General features: G+C 51.5%; 2 protein-coding genes across 2 annotated transcripts in view; both read right to left on the reverse strand.

Annotated features, from left to right (window-relative positions):
• Positions 1–106: 106 nt before the first annotated feature.
• DDOST (dolichyl-diphosphooligosaccharide--protein glycosyltransferase non-catalytic subunit) lies at positions 107–8,582 on the reverse strand. The gene is made up of 11 exons (XM_006738158.3): positions 8,349–8,582; positions 8,015–8,125; positions 4,295–4,381; positions 3,177–3,280; positions 2,969–3,063; positions 2,578–2,671; positions 2,038–2,186; positions 1,483–1,630; positions 825–945; positions 612–718; positions 107–521 (listed from the first exon to the last, which is right to left on the reverse strand). The coding sequence occupies exons 1-11, from the start codon at positions 8,500–8,502 to the stop codon at positions 372–374; spliced, it is 1,320 nt and encodes a 439-aa protein (XP_006738221.1). The 5' UTR covers positions 8,503–8,582; the 3' UTR covers positions 107–371.
• A 244-nt stretch (positions 8,583–8,826) lies between these two features.
• The window catches only part of KIF17 (kinesin family member 17), a 34,412-nt gene continuing 22,884 nt past the window's right edge, over positions 8,827–20,354 (reverse strand). The window contains exons 11-14 of the mRNA XM_081816831.1: positions 15,116–15,374; positions 13,986–14,056; positions 12,646–12,763; positions 8,827–11,424 (exon numbers count right to left, since the gene is read on the reverse strand). Of these exons, the coding sequence (XP_081672957.1) occupies positions 11,246–11,424; positions 12,646–12,763; positions 13,986–14,056; positions 15,116–15,374 (627 nt within the window). The 3' untranslated portion in view covers positions 8,827–11,245. The remainder of the gene's footprint in view (positions 11,425–12,645; positions 12,764–13,985; positions 14,057–15,115; positions 15,375–20,354) is intronic.

The raw sequence follows: 20,354 nt of genomic DNA on the forward strand, positions 1-20,354 counted from the left end.
CTCGAAGTTTTAGGATTTCATGCTTAAGGGAAATGCAACACTGTTTTGTGTCTCACCATTACTGAACAGCATCCCCACCACAGCAAAGCACACGGGCCAGACGAAGTTGGAGGGCAATGTTTATCTTAGAAATGAATGTGACCACATATGAAAAATACCACTTAGCGTTAGGTGGAAAAACACACATAAAAATCAGTCCCCCACCCCCACCCCTTGGTACTCAATGCTGCATCTCCCCCTGAGGTAAGGTTGCGTCATGGTCACACAGCTTTATAAAAAACAAAAAACAAGAAACAAAACACCATAAAGGAAGACCCAATCCTACATAACCCCCATCTGCGTGTCTTAAGGAGTCCCAGGGCTCTGCCCCCTCAGTCAGACTTCTCCTTCTCCTTCATGTGTAAGAAGACTGTGCTGAAGATGAAGAGCCCCAGCATCATGGAGAAGGCACTGGCATAGTAGGGGTAGGCCGAGGGGATGAAGCGCTCGTACTGCGTGTGCTGCAGTGGCCTCACGGACACCTAGAACAGGACAGAGGTGACCGGTCCGGGCCACCCAGCAGCCCAGGCGGGGCCCCTGTGGCCAAAAAGGGGACTGTGACTTACGCTCACCTGAGTGGAAGAGTGTAAGTGCGTGTAGCCTAGCCGGTTGTAATCCACTTTAAACTGGAACACTCCGTACACATCAGGCAACTTGAACTGGACGCTGTACTTGCCACCTGGGGAAGAGCCGAGACAATCACCAGGAGGGGTTTGCTGCCTCACAAGAGCAACGCCACAGTGGGCCTGTCGTCCTGCAGCTTTCCCGGCACCACCATTACTTGCCTTTCTTCTTCAAGAACGTCCTCACAAAAGGATCGATGCGGACAAACTCCAGCTGAATGTCATCACCGTCAAAGGGGACCCATCTGCCATTTGAGAGCTGCTCGATCACAATGCTGTACTCCTGAGACAACAGGCTGGTTAGCCGGGGTGGGGGGGACCACCCTCAGAGCTGCCCCGAACCACTCGTGAGCCTGGCAGGAACTCCAGGGCGAGCCCCCACCAGCCACCCCGGGCCAGGAACTCCCAGCCACGGCTCAGCACAGGACCATCCACGTCTGCACCCAGACCACTCCACTCGCAAGTGGGCCGGGTGCTCTCGGGCCTCCCTGCTGCCGCGTTCCCTACCCCCTTTTCATCCTCCAGACCTGACTCCAGTGTTCCCCCAGTGACCCCGGCTCCCAGCAGCGTGCGCCCGCGAAGCCCTCCCGCTCCTGCGCTTGCACAGCAAAGCCAAGGCCCTTCAGAAGAAGGTCTCCTTAGCCGTCAGGTCATGTGCCGGGTGCTCTGCACCCATACTGATGTTCTTAGGGATAGAGATGCATTTCTTCTTCCTTATTTAGGCCACTAAGCCCATCAGAGAAACGTTCAAAAAAGGCTTTCAAGCTGAAGCAACTTGGCCCAAACCCCAGGGGGCCCTCCTGCTCCAAGACGCTCTTACCACGAGGTCAGTGACTGTGTAGGCGTTGGGTGGGGCTGTCTCACCCACCCGATGGTGGGACACGGGCCCCACACGGAGGACCCCTTCCTCCTTGAACACCCAGCGGGAGAGGGCCAGAGCTAGCTCGTAGTTGCCTGTCTGGGAATACCTGCACGAGGGGAAAACGAGAGGCTAGAGCACCAGAACCAGCTTCTCTCCGCAGTGGTGCCTGAGAGGCGAGACGAGTCCCTAGTCATCGAGAGAAACTGCACAAAACCAGTTTCTGCCTGGGGGCCGGACATATCGAGGTAGCCTGCTTAAAGGGAACACGGAAGAGCTGTTAGGTGGTGCTGCTCTGGGGGTCGCCTGTATAATACATACACGTCGAACCACGTCCAGATAAGCCATTACTACCCTGAAAAGTCCGCAGCGCCGACACCAGAACAGCAACAAAGTCAAGTTTTCAAATCATTTTAAAGTATCTGAGGACAGCTAGCCTCTGGCACCCCTCCAGCTAAAAGGCTCCTTCTTCCCCAGCGCCCCAGACCACACGCCCCGGAGCCCCCCAGCACCGACCTCTGGGAGCCGGGCACGGCCTTCTGCACTGCCGAGTTGAAGAACGCGTCGCTGAAGAAGTCCAGGGAGCCGCTGAAGATGACCCGGGCGTTGTTCCTGGCCTGGAGCCCAGCAATGAGCAGGGTGTTCTTCCCCACTGCATGGGGGTACTGGGAACGACAGGGGGCTGTCATCCAGGAGAGCCCGGGCAAAGGACAAGCAGCTGGACCACAACCACCTGGGTCCTACCTGATGGTGGCACCTGAGGCCCCGTGGCCTCTGCCCCTTCCCGCTTCTACCAACCCCTCATTGCCCAGCCCCCCCACAAAGTGAGCTCTCCTGCTTGCTGCCTTTTTTCTTTTTGAGAGAGAAAGAAGGGGGCACAGGGAGAATCTCAAGCAGGCTCCCCAACAAAGGGCTCAATCTCACAACCGGAGCTGCAATCAAGAGTCGGATACTTAACTGACTGAGCCACCCAGGAGCCCCGCTTCTCATTTTCAAATAAAGTGCTCTACCCCCAGGTCCAGGACCTAGAGGCCTCAAGGCTGCAAAGGCCCTCACCTGGGTGATAGGTTTATCCGGGAAGAAGGAGTAAGAGGTGGAAGAGCCCGTCAGGATGTCCAATACCAAAGGATTGTCAGGATCTGCCACCATCCTGTGGAAGGAAAAGAGAACACCCAACAGGGACTCTGAGGACTGAGCCCAAGGACCTGGGGTCCCTACGGCCATTTCCTCACAGGGAGGAGGCCTGCCTTCTCAACAGCTGAAGCCCTGGCGGCAACAGCGGCCCTCCTCCCACTGCAACAATGAAGTCTGAGTTTCCTCAATCAACTTCACCCACATCCTCCAGGGAAAGGAATGCCCCGAATCATCAAGTGTGGGTTACTTTCCCAACAAAAGAAAGCGATCCTGTCCTTCCCAGGTTTCTAGCACCTTGTGCCTGCTCACTCACCCAACACCTCTAAAGAGGATGGGGTTCAGAGATGATCTCCCGACAATGGTTGGGGCCTTCAACAGGTTCTCGGGGTCAGCCACAATGAGCGTATGCTGCGGCAGCAGAGGGAAAGACAGGGGTCAGGAAAAGGTGCCCCCATGCCAAGCACTCCCTCCCGACCTCCTCTCAGTTTCCAGGCTGAACTCTGCTGTAAGGGCTCGATTACCTGGCCAAGGTCTGAAATGTCATAGTTGTGATGGTCAATAACAGCCGTTTTCTCCTCATCAAACTCAATCCCACACTCACTGCCCAGCTCTCGAAGAGGATCACCTGCAGAGACCCAAGAAATGCCTGACTCTGCCCTTCCAGGTGTGCCCTGGGCCAAGCAGGGTCACTTGCCCTGGCATCTTGGTGACTTGCTCTCTCCCCCAGAGCCCTGCAGCTTCACTTGGCTGAGGTCAGGCCCAGCTGGACCGCAGGACCACAGCATGGCATTCTGACTGCAGGGGTCAGAATCTGAATGGGTAACACCAACGACACCTGGCCACCTCCACCCACAATACACAAAAACCCCTGTTGGGGCAAAGCAATTACCTCAGACAGACTTGACCTGGATGAGCCTGGCCTCACAGGACTTCTCTCCTCCTCGTCACCCCTAACAAGAAGCCCACCCAGAATGGTTCTAAACATCTGGCAATGCTGGGGTGCCTGGGTGGCTCAGTCGGTTAAGTGTCTGCCTTTGGCTCACGTCATGGTCTCAAGCCCCAAGTCAGGCTCCCTGCTCAGTGGGGAGTCTGCTTCTCCCTCTCCCTCCCCCCATTCTCGTGCTCTCTCTCTCTCTCAAATAAAATCTTTAAAAAAATAAACATCTGTCAATGCTGAGAAGCATCTGTCAATGCCGAGAAAAACGAAACCCGACTGGCCGGGTGCTGTGCCCGCTGAAGCTGGGTGATGGCGTGCGGGCTTCAGGATTCTGCTCTCTCCCTACTGCCAGGCATCTTTGAAAATTGCCAAAATAGGAAACAAAAAAATAATCTATCAAAATGCTCTGGGGTCTGCCCAAGTAGCCCCTACTTGTCGTCTTTTTGTAAGGGAAGCCCCACCAACCTGAACAAAAACAAAACAAAATCGGGAAAAAACAGGGTCCCCAGCCCTTAACAGGCCCCACATCTCCCTGGTTCTGGTCACAGGAAAGCACAGGAGGGACTGAATGACTCTGTAGTTCCCACACTCACTGCCCAGGCCCGCCCAGTGAGCGCCAATCTAGCAGCTTCCATTTGTAAAACTCGCCAAGCTTCCCGGAGAAATGATGGAAAGCACTAAACCTTCCCAGGCCAGACTTACCAATGTCTGAGCTGGCGGCCACCAGGACACTGCCTCCCCCGTCGATAAACGTACTGATGGTCTCCACGTTGATGCTGCCTCCGAAATCTGAAAGAAGCACCAGACTTAGCGAGCCCGAGTGCTCCTCTGACATGTGGGCGGGGAGGGCGGACCGCGGATCAGCCACAATCCATCCCAGAAGCGCCCTCTGTGGCCCGAAACGAGATGGTCATTTACCATATATGCCCGTTTCCCCAAACTGAAGATCCTAAAGTAATGACTTGAATTCATAAACTTTTAACTCTCACAAGTATAAATGACATATCAAACACCTACCAATTATAGTTGTCAAGTTAGTTATACACATTTCAAGTCACATACATATGTTCAGAAATGCTGCATTTCCCCACTCACACTTCATGATACACCACCTGCGCCTTTCACGTCAGCATCTCTGCATCACTGGAACCACTTTGGGCTGACAGTTTCCCAGAGCCCATCAATTTCACTTCCATCTAAACTGTCTGTGAATGAACACTTCTGAATCTGAGGATGATGCGGTCACTTGACACTGGTACTCATTTGCCCACATGCATAACTTCTCCCCTATTAATCCTGTGATTTAGATCCACGAGAGCCGTAACAGACCCACTTTGTAGACTGCTTTTATCCCCAGAAAGGCTCATTAACTTCCACCCTGTGTACTTATGAGACGGTATCTTTCTTTGGTCAGTCAATCCGGTCAGGGGACTGCCATGAGCATCCAGACCCAGATCAAGAGTCTTCCCCAAAGTGCACCCGATGTTCAACATAAAGTAATGGAGGGAGTGCTCAGGAATTCACTTAGTCATTACATACCATTATTTTTTGTGTGCAGAAAAAAAATGGACAGTGGGAGAGAGGGGAGCTACATATAAAGCCTGGTCAGGGAAGACCTGAGGCACGGAGCATCTGAGGTGGGAGCGTGGCCCAGGTAGCACAGGGGGGCATCGAGAACAACAGGTGCAAGGTCCCCGAGGCAGGTGAGCCCGTCCCAGCTAGGAGCCCAGTGTGGCTCGGCTGGAGTATCAAGGGGCGAGCAAAAGCAAATGAGGCCGTGCTGAAGCGAGGAGGGCAGCTCATGAGGCTTTGCAGGCCCCTGTGAGCTTGGCCATAAGGAGGAGCCACTGGAGGCTTTTGAACAGGACACCAACATGACCTGCTTTATATTTTTGAAGGACAATTCTGGCAGCTCGGTGGAGAATCGGGTACGGGGACTAGAATGGAAGCAGAGCAGTGGGTTAGGAGGCCACTGTGATAATCCAGGCAGTGAAGAGTGGAGGGAAAAGGAGGGAGGGAAGAGAGGAGGAGGAAGACAGGAGATGGGCCTGCACTCCTATTCTGAAGGTGAAGTCAGCAAGGCCTGTGACAGACTGGAAATGGGGGGGGGGGGGCGCTAAGGACAACCCCAAGATTTCCGGCTCAAGCAACGGGAAGGGTGGAAGTGCCATGTACTGAGACTGGATAGAGAAGTCTGTCCATTACACATCCATTATGAGTCCATAATATGACTGTGTAAAGACAGGACTGTGAGAATGGCCCTCTTTTCTGAGGGGTAATTTTCAGGAAAAAAACAAAAAAGCAGCTTACCTTACCTTTAAGCACAGACAGAATATCTCGTACCTGGGGACTTTACCTCTTCTACTACATTCAGAAAGCCATCTATCCACCCTCCTACAGACAGGCCAGGCAGAGTCTGACGATTCAAAAGCAGCTCCTGGTACTACACTACAGTGGACAGTGTGGGTCCCAACCAGGGGCAATTCTGCCTTAAGAGCAATGTCTGGAGGTGGCTACTGCCATCTAGTGCGTACAGGCTCAGAATGCCGCTAAACATCTTACAACGCACAAGACCACCCCCTACAACAAAGAATTATCCAGTCCCAAGTGTCCAGAAGCGCCACTGTTGTGAAATCCTTGTACAGTGGCAAGAACCCAGGCTGTGTGACAGAGCCACCTGGGCTTGAATCTAGGAAACCCCTCCACCTTTCTGAGCCCATGTGCCCATCTATAAAACAGGACCTAGTTTTTTCCGGGTACAAAGGATGTGCTAAAGATCATTCTTCTATGGCCATCACTGCATGTGACTTGCTAGCTTCCTAATCCCAGAGTCAGCGAGGAACCCACTGATGCATGGGGAAGGAAGCCAGGCCGGGTTCTCATACCTGAGAGGGCTAACGGTAGTCACAGTACCACGGAAGGGCCCTCGGAGCCAGGGCCAAACTCTTACCATGAACCCCCCCCAGCACAGACAAGCCTTCTCCCCAGGAGCGCCCATGAAGCTTTCCTGCTGCATGTGGGACTTATTGTGCTAGGCGCAGAAAAGGTGCAACAGTGATGTGGGGCAGAGCTTTAAACAACACTGAGTCTCAGAGAGACTTCCCTTTCCAATTATTTTTCAAGCCTGCTCATCAAAGAGAATGTCTTAGTTTGATACTGATCTTTTTTTTTTAAGATTTTATTTATTTGATAGAGAAACAGATAGTGACAGAGATAGCAAGAAAAAGCACAAGTAGGGGGAGAGGCAAAGGGAGAGGGAGAGGCAAAGGGAGAGGGAGAAGCAGGCTCCCCGTGGAGCAGGGAACTGGACGTGGGGCTCAATCCCAGGACCCTGAGATCATGACCTGAGCTGAAGGCAGACGCTTAACGACTGAGCCACCCAGGCGCCCCAGTTTGATACTGATCTTAACACTTCTCTAATGTTTGCTAGTCTCCTTTAAGTGGAAGCCCCGGACTCAGCCTTTAGCAACAGAAGCTGGCTAGAACTTACAGCGTTTACTCTATTTATAGTTACCTTCTACTGAAAATAAGTGATGATACTGGCTTTCTATTTTTAGTGGTGATACCGGGTTCATTACTGGTTTCCTTTTAAAATATTGTTACGGTTTGTTTTTTTTTTTAAAGGGATCAATTTAAAGAAAACATTAAGTAATTATTAATGGGTGATATGGAATACAATAAAAAATCAGGAAGGAGGTACGGAAATGATTTGAGAATGAAATGATTAAGATTTGAGAAACACTGTTTATGTTCTCTGACATTCCCAAAGAGCCTAGCTCGGCCGTCCCCCAACCCATCTCACCCACAGCTCACTTCCTTCTCAGGAAGCTCCCATCCACCTGAGCACAACTTGTAAGCTCTCTGTCACAGGAATACTTAAGTATCAATTGGATAAGCCAGTGAAGACATTCATTTGTTCAACCACCAGCTCTCTCCTGTGGCTGCTGGACATAACCCGTCCAGTCTCCAATAGGGGGCTTGGCTAGATTATGGCTAATGTTCTAGCCATGAGAAACTGTGAATCCATCTCAATTCTTACCATCAACTATCACAATGCCTCTGTAGGCAAACTATTTAATAGCATGCCATTTTCTCTACCCACACACGCTAACCCAAGCAGGGGCGCTCTCCATCTTTCCTACCAGGCCCTTTATAAGAGAAAAGCGCCTTCTCAGGGTAGCGGGGCCTGCGCTTCCACGGTCCGTGCAACACTTGACCCCACAACCCTCAGCTGTGTATTTTAAAAAGGAGACATTCCCTCCTGGGCCCAGGTCAGAACTGAACATTTTCCTCTTCCTTGGCAACAGTGCCCAGGGCTGGTGACCCATGCCATGACCCACAAAATGCACAAGATCCAGAAGAAAGCGATCAATCAATCGTGGGCCCTGAATCCCAGTTCTGGAAGCGACCTGCAGCCCTTACCTTCTACCGAGGGGGAGAAGATGATGAGATTGTCGTAGAGGAACTCCCCGTACTTAATGAGGGACAGGCTGGGGTCATCTGCGGTCTTGAATGTGAGTTCAAAGGCCCTGTCTGGACGAGAAGGAAACAGGGAGCTGAGACAGACGGGACGCCAAGGAAAAGCACCGCTGCGGAGAGCACGACCGCCCCACCACCCCCGAGCGAGAGGCCAGAGCGGGCAGGCCCTTCGTGGGAAATCAGTGGGAGGGAGGGAGGGTGGGTGGTCGCTGCCCTGGATTCGGGGGCCTTTCCAACCCGACTCTCCCCGCGCCGCCCCCTCGGGCCCCGGTCTCACCTTTCAGGCTTCGGAAAAAAAGCGAGTGCGTCTCCCGCAGGTTGAGGTTGTCCAGCAGCACTAAGGTGCGAGGACCGCTAGCGGAGGCCGGGCCAAGCAAGCGCAGCAGCAGCCACAGGAGAGACCAAACGCGGGCCGCGGCGCCGGGGTCCATCTTCCTCCTCCTGCCAAGAACCCAAGCACCTGGGCACCGGAAGTGCCCCGTCTAGGCCGCCCAATCGCAGCTCGTGGTCTTGGAGCACCACCCGGAAGCGATCTGGGTACGCCGCGGCCAGACAGCCGGAGCTGCAGCTGGGACGGAGAAGAGCGGGGAGCACCACCGGAAGTGCCCCGGCTGGGGGCGGAGTCTCTGAACCCTATTGGCGGAAGGGGCGAGAGGTTCCGCCTCCTCAAAGGAAAAGGCTCAATCCTAGAAAGACAGCTCCGCAGCCGCAGCCAATCAACAAGGCCGAGCGCCCGTAGGCTCCGCCCAGGCCGGACTCCCGTCCCGATCTGTATCCCGCCTCTTCATCGGTCCGGCAAGTCCCTCACGGGACCTGGGGCCGTAGTGGCCCCCACGGACTACTTCCTCGGTGCTGCATGGCGGGGTCCTCCCAGGCCCAGGATAGACTCGGGACTAAGAACCTGGCCCCACCTCCACCATCTCCAGGGAGGAAGGGTTGGAAAACTAAGATGAGGGACCCTTTAATCTCCTGCCGCTCACGGGCCCAGGGGCCTGGGGACGGGCCTGTCCTGCCCGGCCTGGCGGCCCACGTGGGAGCCAGCGTGGATGGGCGGCGAGCCGGCCTACCGACTGAAACTCTCAGGCTGGGTTCATTTCTCACCCCCTCCCTCGCACTAACCTTGCTGCTAGGGCATTTCACGTCTCTCCGGGCCCACTCCTAGGCTGGAAATAGAAACGATATCGAAGCCCAGCTCTCCCACTTACCTGCGTGCCTTTGGAAAAGCCTGGGCTCGTGGGAGCTGTAGGGCAGGTTCTGAAGCAGTTGGTGCAGAGTGAGGCTGAGCGTCCCCTCAGTAATCCTGGCTCCCACCCCTTCTAAATTGATGGGGCTCACCTCAGCCCCACCATGGGTCTGAGTAAAACCTACCACAAGCAGCACCAAGATTTCAGTTACTCCCTGGGTCCCAACCACAATCCTGGGGCAAATGGTGAAGGTAATTGTGGAGAGAGTAGGTAGCTGTTCCTTTCTGACCTTTCACACTTGTCCACGAAGCCAGGAATGTGGGGGCAAAAGTCAAAACCTCCCTCCATCCATCTCCTTAACTGATTCTACCTCCTCTCCATCTCCACTGGCCCCACTGCGAGTTCAGCCTCACCCCTACCTCGTTCCCCAGTCCAGCGCTCCTGCCCTTCTGCATATGATCCCACACCAGTCCACCTGGAACTCAGACCCAATGGTGCCATTTGGTGGCTTTGGAGTCTGCCACAGCTCAGGGACACCCAAGACTCCTCACTCAGGCTTCCACTGAAACTGATCTCAGCAGCCACATCCTCCTCTCAGCCCTGCTCAGGGCTTCCCTGTGGCAAGTTTCCAAACTTTAACACACTCCCCACCTCCTGCCTTTGCTCATGCCCCCCTCCATTCCCATCTTAAGCCTCCCAGGATCTTCTCCATCCTTTATAATAGCCCTACCTTTCACAAGGGCACTCTGTTCCCCATAAAGACCTGTTCTTCCTCTCAACATGGGTACTGCAGCCTGCCTGAAGTTAGACTGATCTCCAGGGCATGAGCTTGGTCCAGGCATGTGGCCTATGGGATCCACCACGGTAAATTAATGCAAAATACGGAGGAGAAGGAACAAGGGGGACTAACGCAAGGCACCTGCTATGTACTGGGAGCATCACTTACTCTCATAGAAACTTCACAATAGCTCTAGGGAGCAGCTGTTCCCCTTTCACAGATGGGGCCCAGAGTGAAATGAGTCTCCTCTTCAACCAAAGGCCGAGACTCTTCCCTCAGATGGTGAGGCCTGGGATACGAAGGGCGGGGGGAGGGGTGTATCCTCAGTAGCCCAGACAGCTTTCGTTCATTTCTGGCCACGTCAGGGCATCCAGTTCCAGCACAGCCCCCTGAGGACTGTCCGAACCTGGCCTTTTTCTGGGTCTCAGCAAGACACAATCTCTATTTTCCAAAACAAGGGCTCTGCTTTTCTGACTCACAGATCTTTTGAGAAGCTAATGACAGCTCAGGTGCTCTCCCCAGAAAAATGCACTTGTACTCACCAGTGTGGGGAGTTGCAGAAACCCTGCGGCCTGTTTTCAAGGCATCGGGTAGTTAAGAAACGCTGCTCCCAAAGCGCTTCCCCGTGAAGGCCAGGCAGCAGTGGCAGGAGGGGCCCCAGTGACACGGTCAGAGGACTGGGGAAGGGAGCTCATCGGTAAAAGGCAGTTTATTGGGGCAGCATCATGTGGGGCAGCCTCCTCGAGGCCACAGACCAGCTGGGAGTGGGCAGCGTGGAACAGTTGCCCCAGGACTCCCGCGCCCACATCGTCCAGCTTTCCCCAGGAAGGGGGCCCTGGTGGACAGAGACACGATTGTCCATCACCAAGATGCTGTCCTTGATCCACATGGAAGCTGCTGCCCACTCTGTCGGGGCTGCTGGTGAATGCCTTGAGGTTTCTGGGCCCATTGAGGCACAGAATAACCCGGGTGGGCATGGCGGGCTGTGGCAGGGGAGCAGATGTAATACTGGCGTGGCATGGAGAGCCGGAGCGCACCTCTGCAAGGTCGGGTAACAGGGAAGGGCAAGGCTCTTCCCAGGGCAAGGACCCCCTCGGGCATCCGGACACCGTGGGGGCAGGGGTGAGGAGGACTGGCTGGGGCTGCCCTGGGGGGGTGGGGGCTGGCAGTCTCACGGAAACCCTGGGGCAGGACAGCCGCAGGAGGCCGCGTTCACAGAGGCTCACTGCCAAAGCTGCTTTTGCTTTTCTTTCGCTTGGCCTTGGTGAAGGGGACGTCAAGGGACTCGAGGCGGAAGGGCCGGGGCTGGGGCATTTCGGGGGCCTGGGTAGGCGAGATGGCAGAGGTGTTGCTGAGTGGGGAGCTGAGGCCGGGGGGCGAGCTGTGATGCGCTGTGAAGAAGGGGGCAGAGGAGCCAGTGAGCCAGGGGGGTGCAGGGATGGGGAGCCCGCCCCACCCCACCCAGCTGGAGGTCTGGTCCCACGGCTGGGCCCCCAGAGGGTCTGGGCCAGGAGCTTGGAGTTCTAGAGGCTCTAGTAGGGTCCACAGAGTGGGCCGGGAGGCTCAGGGCGGCCCCCACCCCACCAGGCTTGCAGAGGTGAGAGTTGTACAAGCAAGGGGTCTTGACCCACGAGTGAGCCAGACAGGCCTGCACTCAGGGCCCAGCTTCGTGCGAGTGTGACCTCGGGGGGGGGGGCTCAGTTTCCTCATCTGCAACATGGGCACAGTGCCAGGTCCTCAACTGATGTTCATTTGTTTCCTGTGCTCTTTTTCCCTCCTGATCCTCAACTCTACTGAACTCTGCCTCCTCAATAGTCTCAACGTAGAACTGAGATTTGCTTTTCGTGGATATTTTATTAGAAGCTCTGTGGCCTTTGGTTTTGCTTTTAGAAATGGAAGAACGAGGGGCACCTGGGTGGCTCAGTCAGTTAAGCATCCGACACTTAACTTGGTTTTGGCTCAGGTCATGATCTCAGGGTTGTGAGATCGAGCCCCGGGTCGGGCTCCACACTCAATGGGGAGTCTGCCTAAGACTCCCCCTCTGCCCCTCCCCCTGTGCTCTCATGCTCTCTCTCAAATAAATAAAATCTTAAAAAGTAAAAAAAGAAATGGAAGAACAAAGTGATTTTCAATTCTTGCTTTTAAAAGTGTCCCGCTTCTATGGCCCTGTCTGCCCCGTTGGGCTCCGTGGAGGAAAGCCACCCCACTGGCATCTGCAGAGGCTGGGGAGCAACTGAGCCGGACCCAGGCAGCACACGGCGGGACACCCAGCTGTGTGGCGCAGGCCTACTGTGTGTCAGGGGAGAGGAACCAAACGCTGCAGCTCTGTGCCAGAGGAGGAAGGGGGACAGGAAGAGGGAGTCTGGGCACAGAGCGCCTACCATGTGCCAGGCGCTGGGCTGGGCCGCTCCCCCACCTCATCTCACCTAACCCTGGGGCTAGTCATACCCCTCAGTGTACAGCGGAGGGAATGGAGGCTCAGGGACGGGAAGGGGTTTTTAACCCCGGCCTGACTCCAATCCACCCATCACGCCTCTCCCACGGTTGGCAGAGGGCCGGGGAGGGCTCTCCCGGGGAGGGGCTGGAGGACAGGACGTGGGCAGTGCACTCACTGAGGCTCTTCATGGGATCCGTGCTGAGGATCTGGCTGGCTCGCTTGGACCGGAAGTAGTTACTGGCAATGTTTTCACTGTCGCTCCGACTGAGCATCAGCTTGTAGCGGTCTTCTTCCTGCTGAGATTCAGATCCCCGTGGGTCAAGACCCCTCGTTTGTACAAGACCCACAAGCCTGGTGGGGTGGGGGCCACCCTGAGCCTCCCGGCCCACCCTGTGGACCCTGCTAGAGACCCCAGACTCCTGGGGTGGGATCCAGGCAGCTCAGGGCAGCAGAGTCACAGCTCCGGCCAAGCCTACGCCACCCGCCTTCCCTGGGGTGGGAAGTGCCTTGTTCTCCAGTACCACATAGCCCAAATCCATCACGACATATTCATAGAATAGATAATACAGGACTCAGCCCATGGGCATAATCAAAGTCATTAGAACTGGAGCCCCCATCTCTTATCACCAAAGACTGTGATTTTTCACCACTCTAATGGACTTGTTTGCCTCAGCCTGAATCTCCCTTCAGGGACTACCCTTCTCCCCCTTGACATGGTCCTGGTGAGGCGATCATTCACAGTGCCCTAACACCACCACTCCCTCTCGCCCACCCCCTGGCTGCACAACTGGGCATGTGACCCAGCCCGAACCAGCCACAGAAATACATCTTCCGGACACAGTCACTGGTCCAGGAGCAGGCCCCTGGCCCAGGCAGAGCTGATCAGAATCTTTCCACAAGATGTGGTAAGAGAACTGGTCTCTTCCTCTTGGATCACCAGCTGCCAGCAGCATCTTTCCCGCCGCGCCGAGAAAGCCTGCCTGAGCCTGAAGCTAGCATTGCAAGGGAAGCAGAACCGAGAGGTGAAGAAGCACGCGGAAAGATGTGGTGTTTTACAGGAAGGTTTCCTGACCTCCGCTTGGAGGAGGTCTATTTCTATTGTAATACAAAACATGGGAGATGGGAGAACAAAGTGACTTCAGAAGCCCAATTACTATTTTGTGGATCCTTGCGGGCAACTTGGTCCGAGGATACCAGCAATAGCCCAGGGAACCAGAATGTACGGCCTGCCTCTGGGATTGAATACGAAGCTCCTGTCCTTCACCAGCAGGACGAGCTACCCTGTACCACCTACTTTCCCTCTGGTCTCTAGGACCGTAAGTGCCTTTGAATGAAGACCAGAGCAGGGGGAGGGTCCAACAGAGTGACACAGAAAAGATCCAGGCTCAGCCTCCTGCTTTGACCCTCAGGTGGGATGAAAGTAGAAGCCCAGTGCCCTATAGTGAGGCTGACCCGCAAGCCACCCCCCCACCCCGCCAGCTCCCCGCACCTCACCCCCTCTCCCATAGGCCTTACCGTGCCTGGTTCACCGTTGTCAGCTGCAGAGGTTTTGCGGACTACTTTGTTCTGTGGCCCTGTTGGAACTGCTACGAGAAACACAAGCTGAAGTCACCGCTGCCTGGTCCCTAGTCCCTGCCAGGTCCCTCCCTAGTCCACGGGCCAGAGGGCCAGGGCGGGCGGCAGCACTCCCCCGAGCTCGCGGGCCTGGAGCCAGGGAGCACACTGCCCAGCCCAGGCCATGGGATGACTTTGGGAAACAGAGACCAGGGGGGCTCAGATGCCAAAGCAGCTATGCCCCTGCTTCCTCAACAGAGCAGGTCGGTGGGGGCAGGAGAAACTGATGGATGCCTGCATTTGGGAAATGGAGCTGGCTGGCCTCCCCGCAGGGGGGTGTCAGTGGCCATCTGTAAACTCAGAGATGCAGGACCTGCACGAACATTCTCTGACGGGGGGCGCTCCCAGCTGTGAGGCCGGAGACAGACCTTACTGAGACGGGTGGAGGTGGAGGGGCCTTCAAGGGCACCTTCCCTAACCCCTTCTTCGTGAAGATCCCAGACCAAGGCCCAGAGAGGAACAGTGACCTTCACAGGGTCACACAGAAATCAGCGGCAAAAACAGGTGACCCAGTTTCTATCCCTGGTCCTAGGACTCACTGCTCCGACTGGGACTCTGGTTCAGTCACTTCTCTCTCTGAGGTTCCATCTCCTCAGATGTAAAACAGGTGTAATCATCTTTGCCCTGCCCAGGCTTGTTGGGGGAGGTGATGAGTGGTGGTCATGACAGTGATCAGACGTAGCACTCACTTGCCATATGCCAGGCAGGGCGCTAAGGGTTTCACACACATGAACACAGGCTAAGCCACCCAGCGATCTTTACGGAAGGTGCGGTTACTGATCCCCATTTCACAGATGAGGACACTGAGTCCCAAAGAGGCCACACAGGGAGCGGTGGAGCCAGAATTCCAACCCACATCTGTGTGATTCCAGAACACACCACTTCTCTCTCAGCTCCCCACCGTCTTGGAGCCCCCCAGGTCCCCTGACTGCTGCACCCACAGCCAGCAAGGCCCGGGCCCCGGCTCCAGGTCAGCCCGCAGGAGGGCAAGCTGCCTGGACGAGGGCTGAGGGGACAGCCAAGCGCCTGACCTACTGGGAGGCTGGTTTTTATGATGATGGGCTCGGGGATCTTCCAGAAGCCATTGTCCTCGTCCCAGCAGGACTCGCGCCTTATCTTCTCCAGGTTGCTGTAGTTACAGTCCCGGCGGATGAGGGGCTGCACCTGCTCCAGGAGTTGCTGGAAGAGCATGGAGTCCCGCTCCTGCCGGCGGATGGTGGCTAAGTAATCGATCTTCTCCAGCTGGAACTCCGACTGCAGGTCTTTGATCTCCACCTCTGCTGCCCGCAGCTGAAAGCAAGGGGTCAGGGAGTGACGTGCAGTGAGCAGGGAAGACACCGAGCCACGTGGCCATCCGTCCACCCTCCGCACCCACTGTCTGCACCTCCAGCCTCCCACTCGCCATCTGGGTGCTGACCCGCCCATCCATCCGCGCCTGCCTCCCGTCTGTCCGCCGGCACTAAATGAGCACCTACTGTGTCCACAGCCCTGCAGAAAACAGGAAAAGAACCCGCTCATCAGCCCCCCGTGCCGGTCCCCTGGGACAATCCCACACAAACACATTTTATCCAGGAGCCTCTGGGAAGGCTCCACACATAACACTGGGGTCACCACGTCCTAAAAGATGTCAGGAAATTGTATAAATCCTATTCCTGAGGGGAGCAGAGGCATAAACTCTCAGCCTCAGCAGCCCTCGCTCTCCCATTAGCCACGGTCAAGTTACAATGTGACAGACACCGGACTTAAGAGGCGACCCACCCTGATTTGACCTTGGATTCCACACTTTTGTGATCTCCTGCCCAGGTCTGCCTGAATGGAGATTCCCCACAAACACAGGTGACTCCCAGCTGCAACCGTAACCATGCTCTCCCTGAGCCCCAAGACTCCTGGGTGCATAGTCTGTTTTCTCAAAGAGCAGGTACAGTTTGATTAGTAAAGAAGGATGTTTGAAGTTCATGGGAATGCTCATCACCTGTAACCAGGTGAGAACAGACACCACCTGGTAGGACACAGGTGGGCAATTAATAATGCTCCATTCCTTAAGCTGGATGGTAGATACATGCCGTTAATGGTAAGAAGCTTTATATATTTTTGTACATCTGGAAGGATCTGGAATCTTTCACAGTGACTTCTGTAACAAATTTATTGAGATATAATTCCCATGTCATACAATTCACCCATTTAACACGTACAATTCAATGGTTTTTAGTATATTCCGACTAGTGCAGTTATCAGCACGGTCAGTTTTAGAACATCTCACGATCCAGAAATAAACCCCACCCCCACAGGTACTCATCCTCTGCTTCTCCCCAACCCCCAGCTCCAGGCAACCACCAATCCACTTTCTGTCTCTCTAGATTTGCTTATTCCAGAGATTTCATATCAACGTAATCATACGATATATGATCTTTTGTGTGTGGCTTCTTGCACTCAACACAGTGTTTTCAAGATTCATCCATGTCGAAGCATGTGTCAGGACTTCCTTTTTAAAGAAAAAAAAAAAGATTTATTTATTTGAGAGAGACAGAGTGGGAGGGGCAGAGGGAGAGGGAGAGAATCTCAAGCAGACTCCACGCTGAGCATGGGGCTCGATCTCATGACCCTGAGATCATGACCTGAGCCGAAGCCAAGAGTTGGATGCTTAAATGACAGAACCACCCAGGAGCCCCAGGATTTCATTCCTTTTTACTGCCAAATAATATTCCACCATGTGGATATACTACATTTTATTTTCCATTCATGATTGTTTCCACTTTGGGGCTATAATGAATAATACTGCTATGAACATTAGTGTACAAGTTTTTATGTGGCCCTATTTTCATTTCTCTTGCTTGTAACTGCTGGTCATGGGGTAACACTATGTTTAACCAACTGAGGGACTGCCAGACTATTTTCCATAAGAGTATCATCTTATCCAATATTAAGTCTTCCAAGCCATGAAGCTGCACCATTTTACATTCCCACCGGCAATGTATGAGGGCACTCATTTCTCCACATCCTCGCCAACATTTGTTATTATCTGTTTTATTACAGCCACCCCCGTGGGTGTGAGATGATATCTCTATACCATAGATGGTAGTTTTGCATTGTAGATTTGCATTTCCCTGGTGACTGATGATGTTCAGTACCGTTTCTTGTTCTTATTGCCATCTGTTTATCTTCTTTGGAGAAATGTCTGTTCAGGTCCTTTGCCCATTTTTAAATTGGATTATTTGTCTTTTTATTCTTGAGTTGTAAGTGTTCTTTATATATTCTGGATATAAGCACCTCATTGTGATATAGGATTTGCAAATATTTTCTCTCAATCTATGGGCTGTATTTTCTCTTTCCTGATAGTATCCTTTGAAGCACAAAAGTTTTAATTTTGATTAAGTCCAATGTATCTATTTTTTTCCTTTGTTTGTGCTTTTGGTATCATACCTAAGAAAGCAATGTCTAATTTTTTTTTTTAAGATTTATTTACTTGAGAGACAGTGAGGGACAGAGAGTGAGAGAGAGAGAGCACAGAGGGAGAGGGAAAAGCAGACTCCCCACTGAGCAGGGAGTCTGACCTGGGGCTTGATCCCAGAACCCTGGGATCATGACCTGAGCCAAAGGCAGCTGCTTAACTGACTGAGCTACCCAGGTGCCCCGGCAGTGTCTAATTTAAGGTAACAAAGATTTACACCTTTGAGTTTTATAGTTTTAGTTCTTACATTTAGTTTTTTTATCTGTTTTGAATTAATTTGTGTATATGGTGTGAGGTTGGGGTTCAACACCGTTCTTTGTCATGTGGGCATCTAGTTGTCCCAACACCATTTGTTGAAAAGACTGTCCTTTCTCCACTGGATAATCTTGGCACCCTTGTTGAAAATCAACTGACTATAAACACAAAGGTTTATTTATGGACTCTCAATCCCATTCCATTGATCTACATGCCTGTTTTGATACCAGTACCACACAGTCTAGATTGCTGTAATTTTGTAGTAAGTTCTGAAATCAGAAGTGTGAGTCCTCCTTCTTTTCAAGATTGTTTTGGCCATTCTGTCCCTTGAATTTCCATATGAACTTTAGGGTCAGCTTGTCAATTGCTGCAAAGAAGTCAGTTGGGACTCTGATAGTGATTGCCTTGAATCTGTAGATCAGTTTGAAGAGTATCATCTTATCCAATATTAAGGCTTCCAATCCATGAACATGGGGTGTCTTTCCATTTATTTAGGTATTTTTAATTTCTTTCAACAATGTTTTATAGTTTTTGGAATATAAGCTTTACACTTTTTTTGTTAAATTTATTCCTAAGTATTTTATTCTTTTTTGATGTAATGAAAATGGAATTTTCTTTTTTTTTTTAATGTTTATGGATATTATACATTTTTATTTAAGGAGCCTCCATGCCCAATGTGGAGCTTGAACTCATGACTCTGAGATCAAAAGTTACATGCTCTACAGACTGAGCCAGCCAGGTGCACCGTGGAACTGTTTTCTTAATTTTATTTGTGGATTATTTATTGTATGTAGAAATACAATTGCTTTTTGCTTATTGATCTTGTATCCTGCAACCTTGCTGAAGTTGTTAATTGATTCTAGTTAGGGGTTTTTTTTTTAGTGGATTCCTTAGGACTTTCTACATAAAAGATCATGTCATCTGTAAATAGAAATAGTTTTATCTATTCCTTTCCAATCTCAGTGCCTTTTATTTCACTTTCTTGCCTAACTGCCCTAGCTAGAACCTCCAGCCCAATGTTGAATAGAAGTGGTGAGAGCAGACATCCTTGTGTTGTTCCTAATCTTACAGGGAAAGCATTCAATCTTTCACCATTAAGTATGATGTTACCTGTGGACATTTCATAGATGCCTTTTATCGGAATGAAGAAGTTCCCTTCTCTCCTAGTTTCCTGAGTGTTTTTATCATAATAGGTGTTAAATTTTTTCAAATTACCTTTTCTGCATCATTAAGATGATCATGTGGGTTTTGTCCTTTATTCTATTGATATGGTATATTGCATTAATTGATTTTGGGATACTAAACCAACCTTGCATTCCTAGGATAAATCCCACTTTGGCATGATGTATAATTTGGTTTGCTAGTATCTTGTGGAGCATTTTGTGTCTATATGCGTAAGAAATATTAGTCTATAGTTTTCTTCTTATGTTTTTCTATGGTTTTGGTATCAGGTGACATTGGCCCCATAGAGTAAGTTAATAAGTGTTCCCTTCTATTTCACAATTATTTTTAAAAAATATTTATTAAAGCCAATAGTCCTCATTTTACAAATAAAATCCAATGAGAAGACATAATGGAACAGGATATCCCACAGAGGAAAGTAAATAAAATAAAATACCTAAATGTGAAATTAACAAGATATGTTCAAAACCTATGTGAGGAAATTTATAAAATACTCCTTGAGTGACACAAAAATTGATCTGAACTAACAGAAGATATACCATGTTCCTGGACAGAAAAATACAACCTCATGAGGGTATCAATACCCTCAAGCTAATGTACAGATATAACATGATTCCCCCCAAAATTCCACCAATTTTTTTCTTTACTTCTCTCCCTTTTTTACTTTTGCACTAGCCCAGTTGTTTATATAGCTCATTTTGCGAAAAAAAAAAAAAACAAAACAAGAAGGAATATCCAGGAAAAACCTGGAATAGAAAACCATTGACAGAGGATTAACCCTATGAAATTATAAAACATATTATAAAGTCCCTAGATTTCAAATAAAGTGGGTGGCACTGGTACATGAATAGATACAGCAAGAGAGATGAATAGAAAAATCAGAGATACATCTAAGTGCTTATAGGACTTTAGCATACCATAAAGACAGCAGCTGAAGTTAGTGGAGGATAAATGGACCTTTCGAAAACTGGTGCTAGGAAACAAGGAGAGCCATGTGGAACGAATAAAATGGAATCAGCTCTTCACACATGCACCCGGATAAATTCCAAGTGGATCTGATTTAAATATAAAAAAGAAAGAAAGATAGGTCGCCTGGGTGGCTCGACTCTTAATTTCAGTTCAGGGCATGATCTCACGGTCATGAGATTGAGTTCCGCGTCGGGCTCCTCGCTCAGCAGGGAGTCTACTCGAGATTCTCTCTCTCCCTCTACCCCTCCCCCTGCTCACTCGCTCTCTAAAAAAAAAAATAAAAATAATAATAGAAAGAAAAAGAAAGAAAGAAAGAAACTATACAAGTTCTAGAAGGAAACATAAATGAACTTTGCCAACTGTGACTCAGAATCTACACGCAATAATAGAAAGTTGATAATTTGACAAAATAAAAC

The sequence above is a fragment of the Leptonychotes weddellii genome, chromosome 4, assembly GCF_054177405.1.
Source record: "Leptonychotes weddellii isolate Sample4059 chromosome 4, ASM5417740v2, whole genome shotgun sequence".
In the NCBI taxonomy this organism is placed as follows: Eukaryota; Metazoa; Chordata; class Mammalia; order Carnivora; family Phocidae; genus Leptonychotes; species Leptonychotes weddellii.

Bases quoted from the DNA above. Each gene is read 5' to 3' on its own strand.
- DDOST (XM_006738158.3), bottom strand. From the start codon at position 8,502: ATGGACCCCGGCGCCGCGGCCCGCGTTTGGTCTCTCCTGTGGCTGCTG. The intron at 8,126-8,348 runs GTGAGACCGGGG...CTTCTCGTCCAG, and splicing joins TTTTTTCCGAAGCCTGAAAG to ACAGGGCCTTTGAACTCACA. The intron at 719-824 runs GCAAGTAATGGT...GCTCTTCCCCAG, and splicing joins GACGTTCTTGAAGAAGAAAG to GTGGCAAGTACAGCGTCCAG.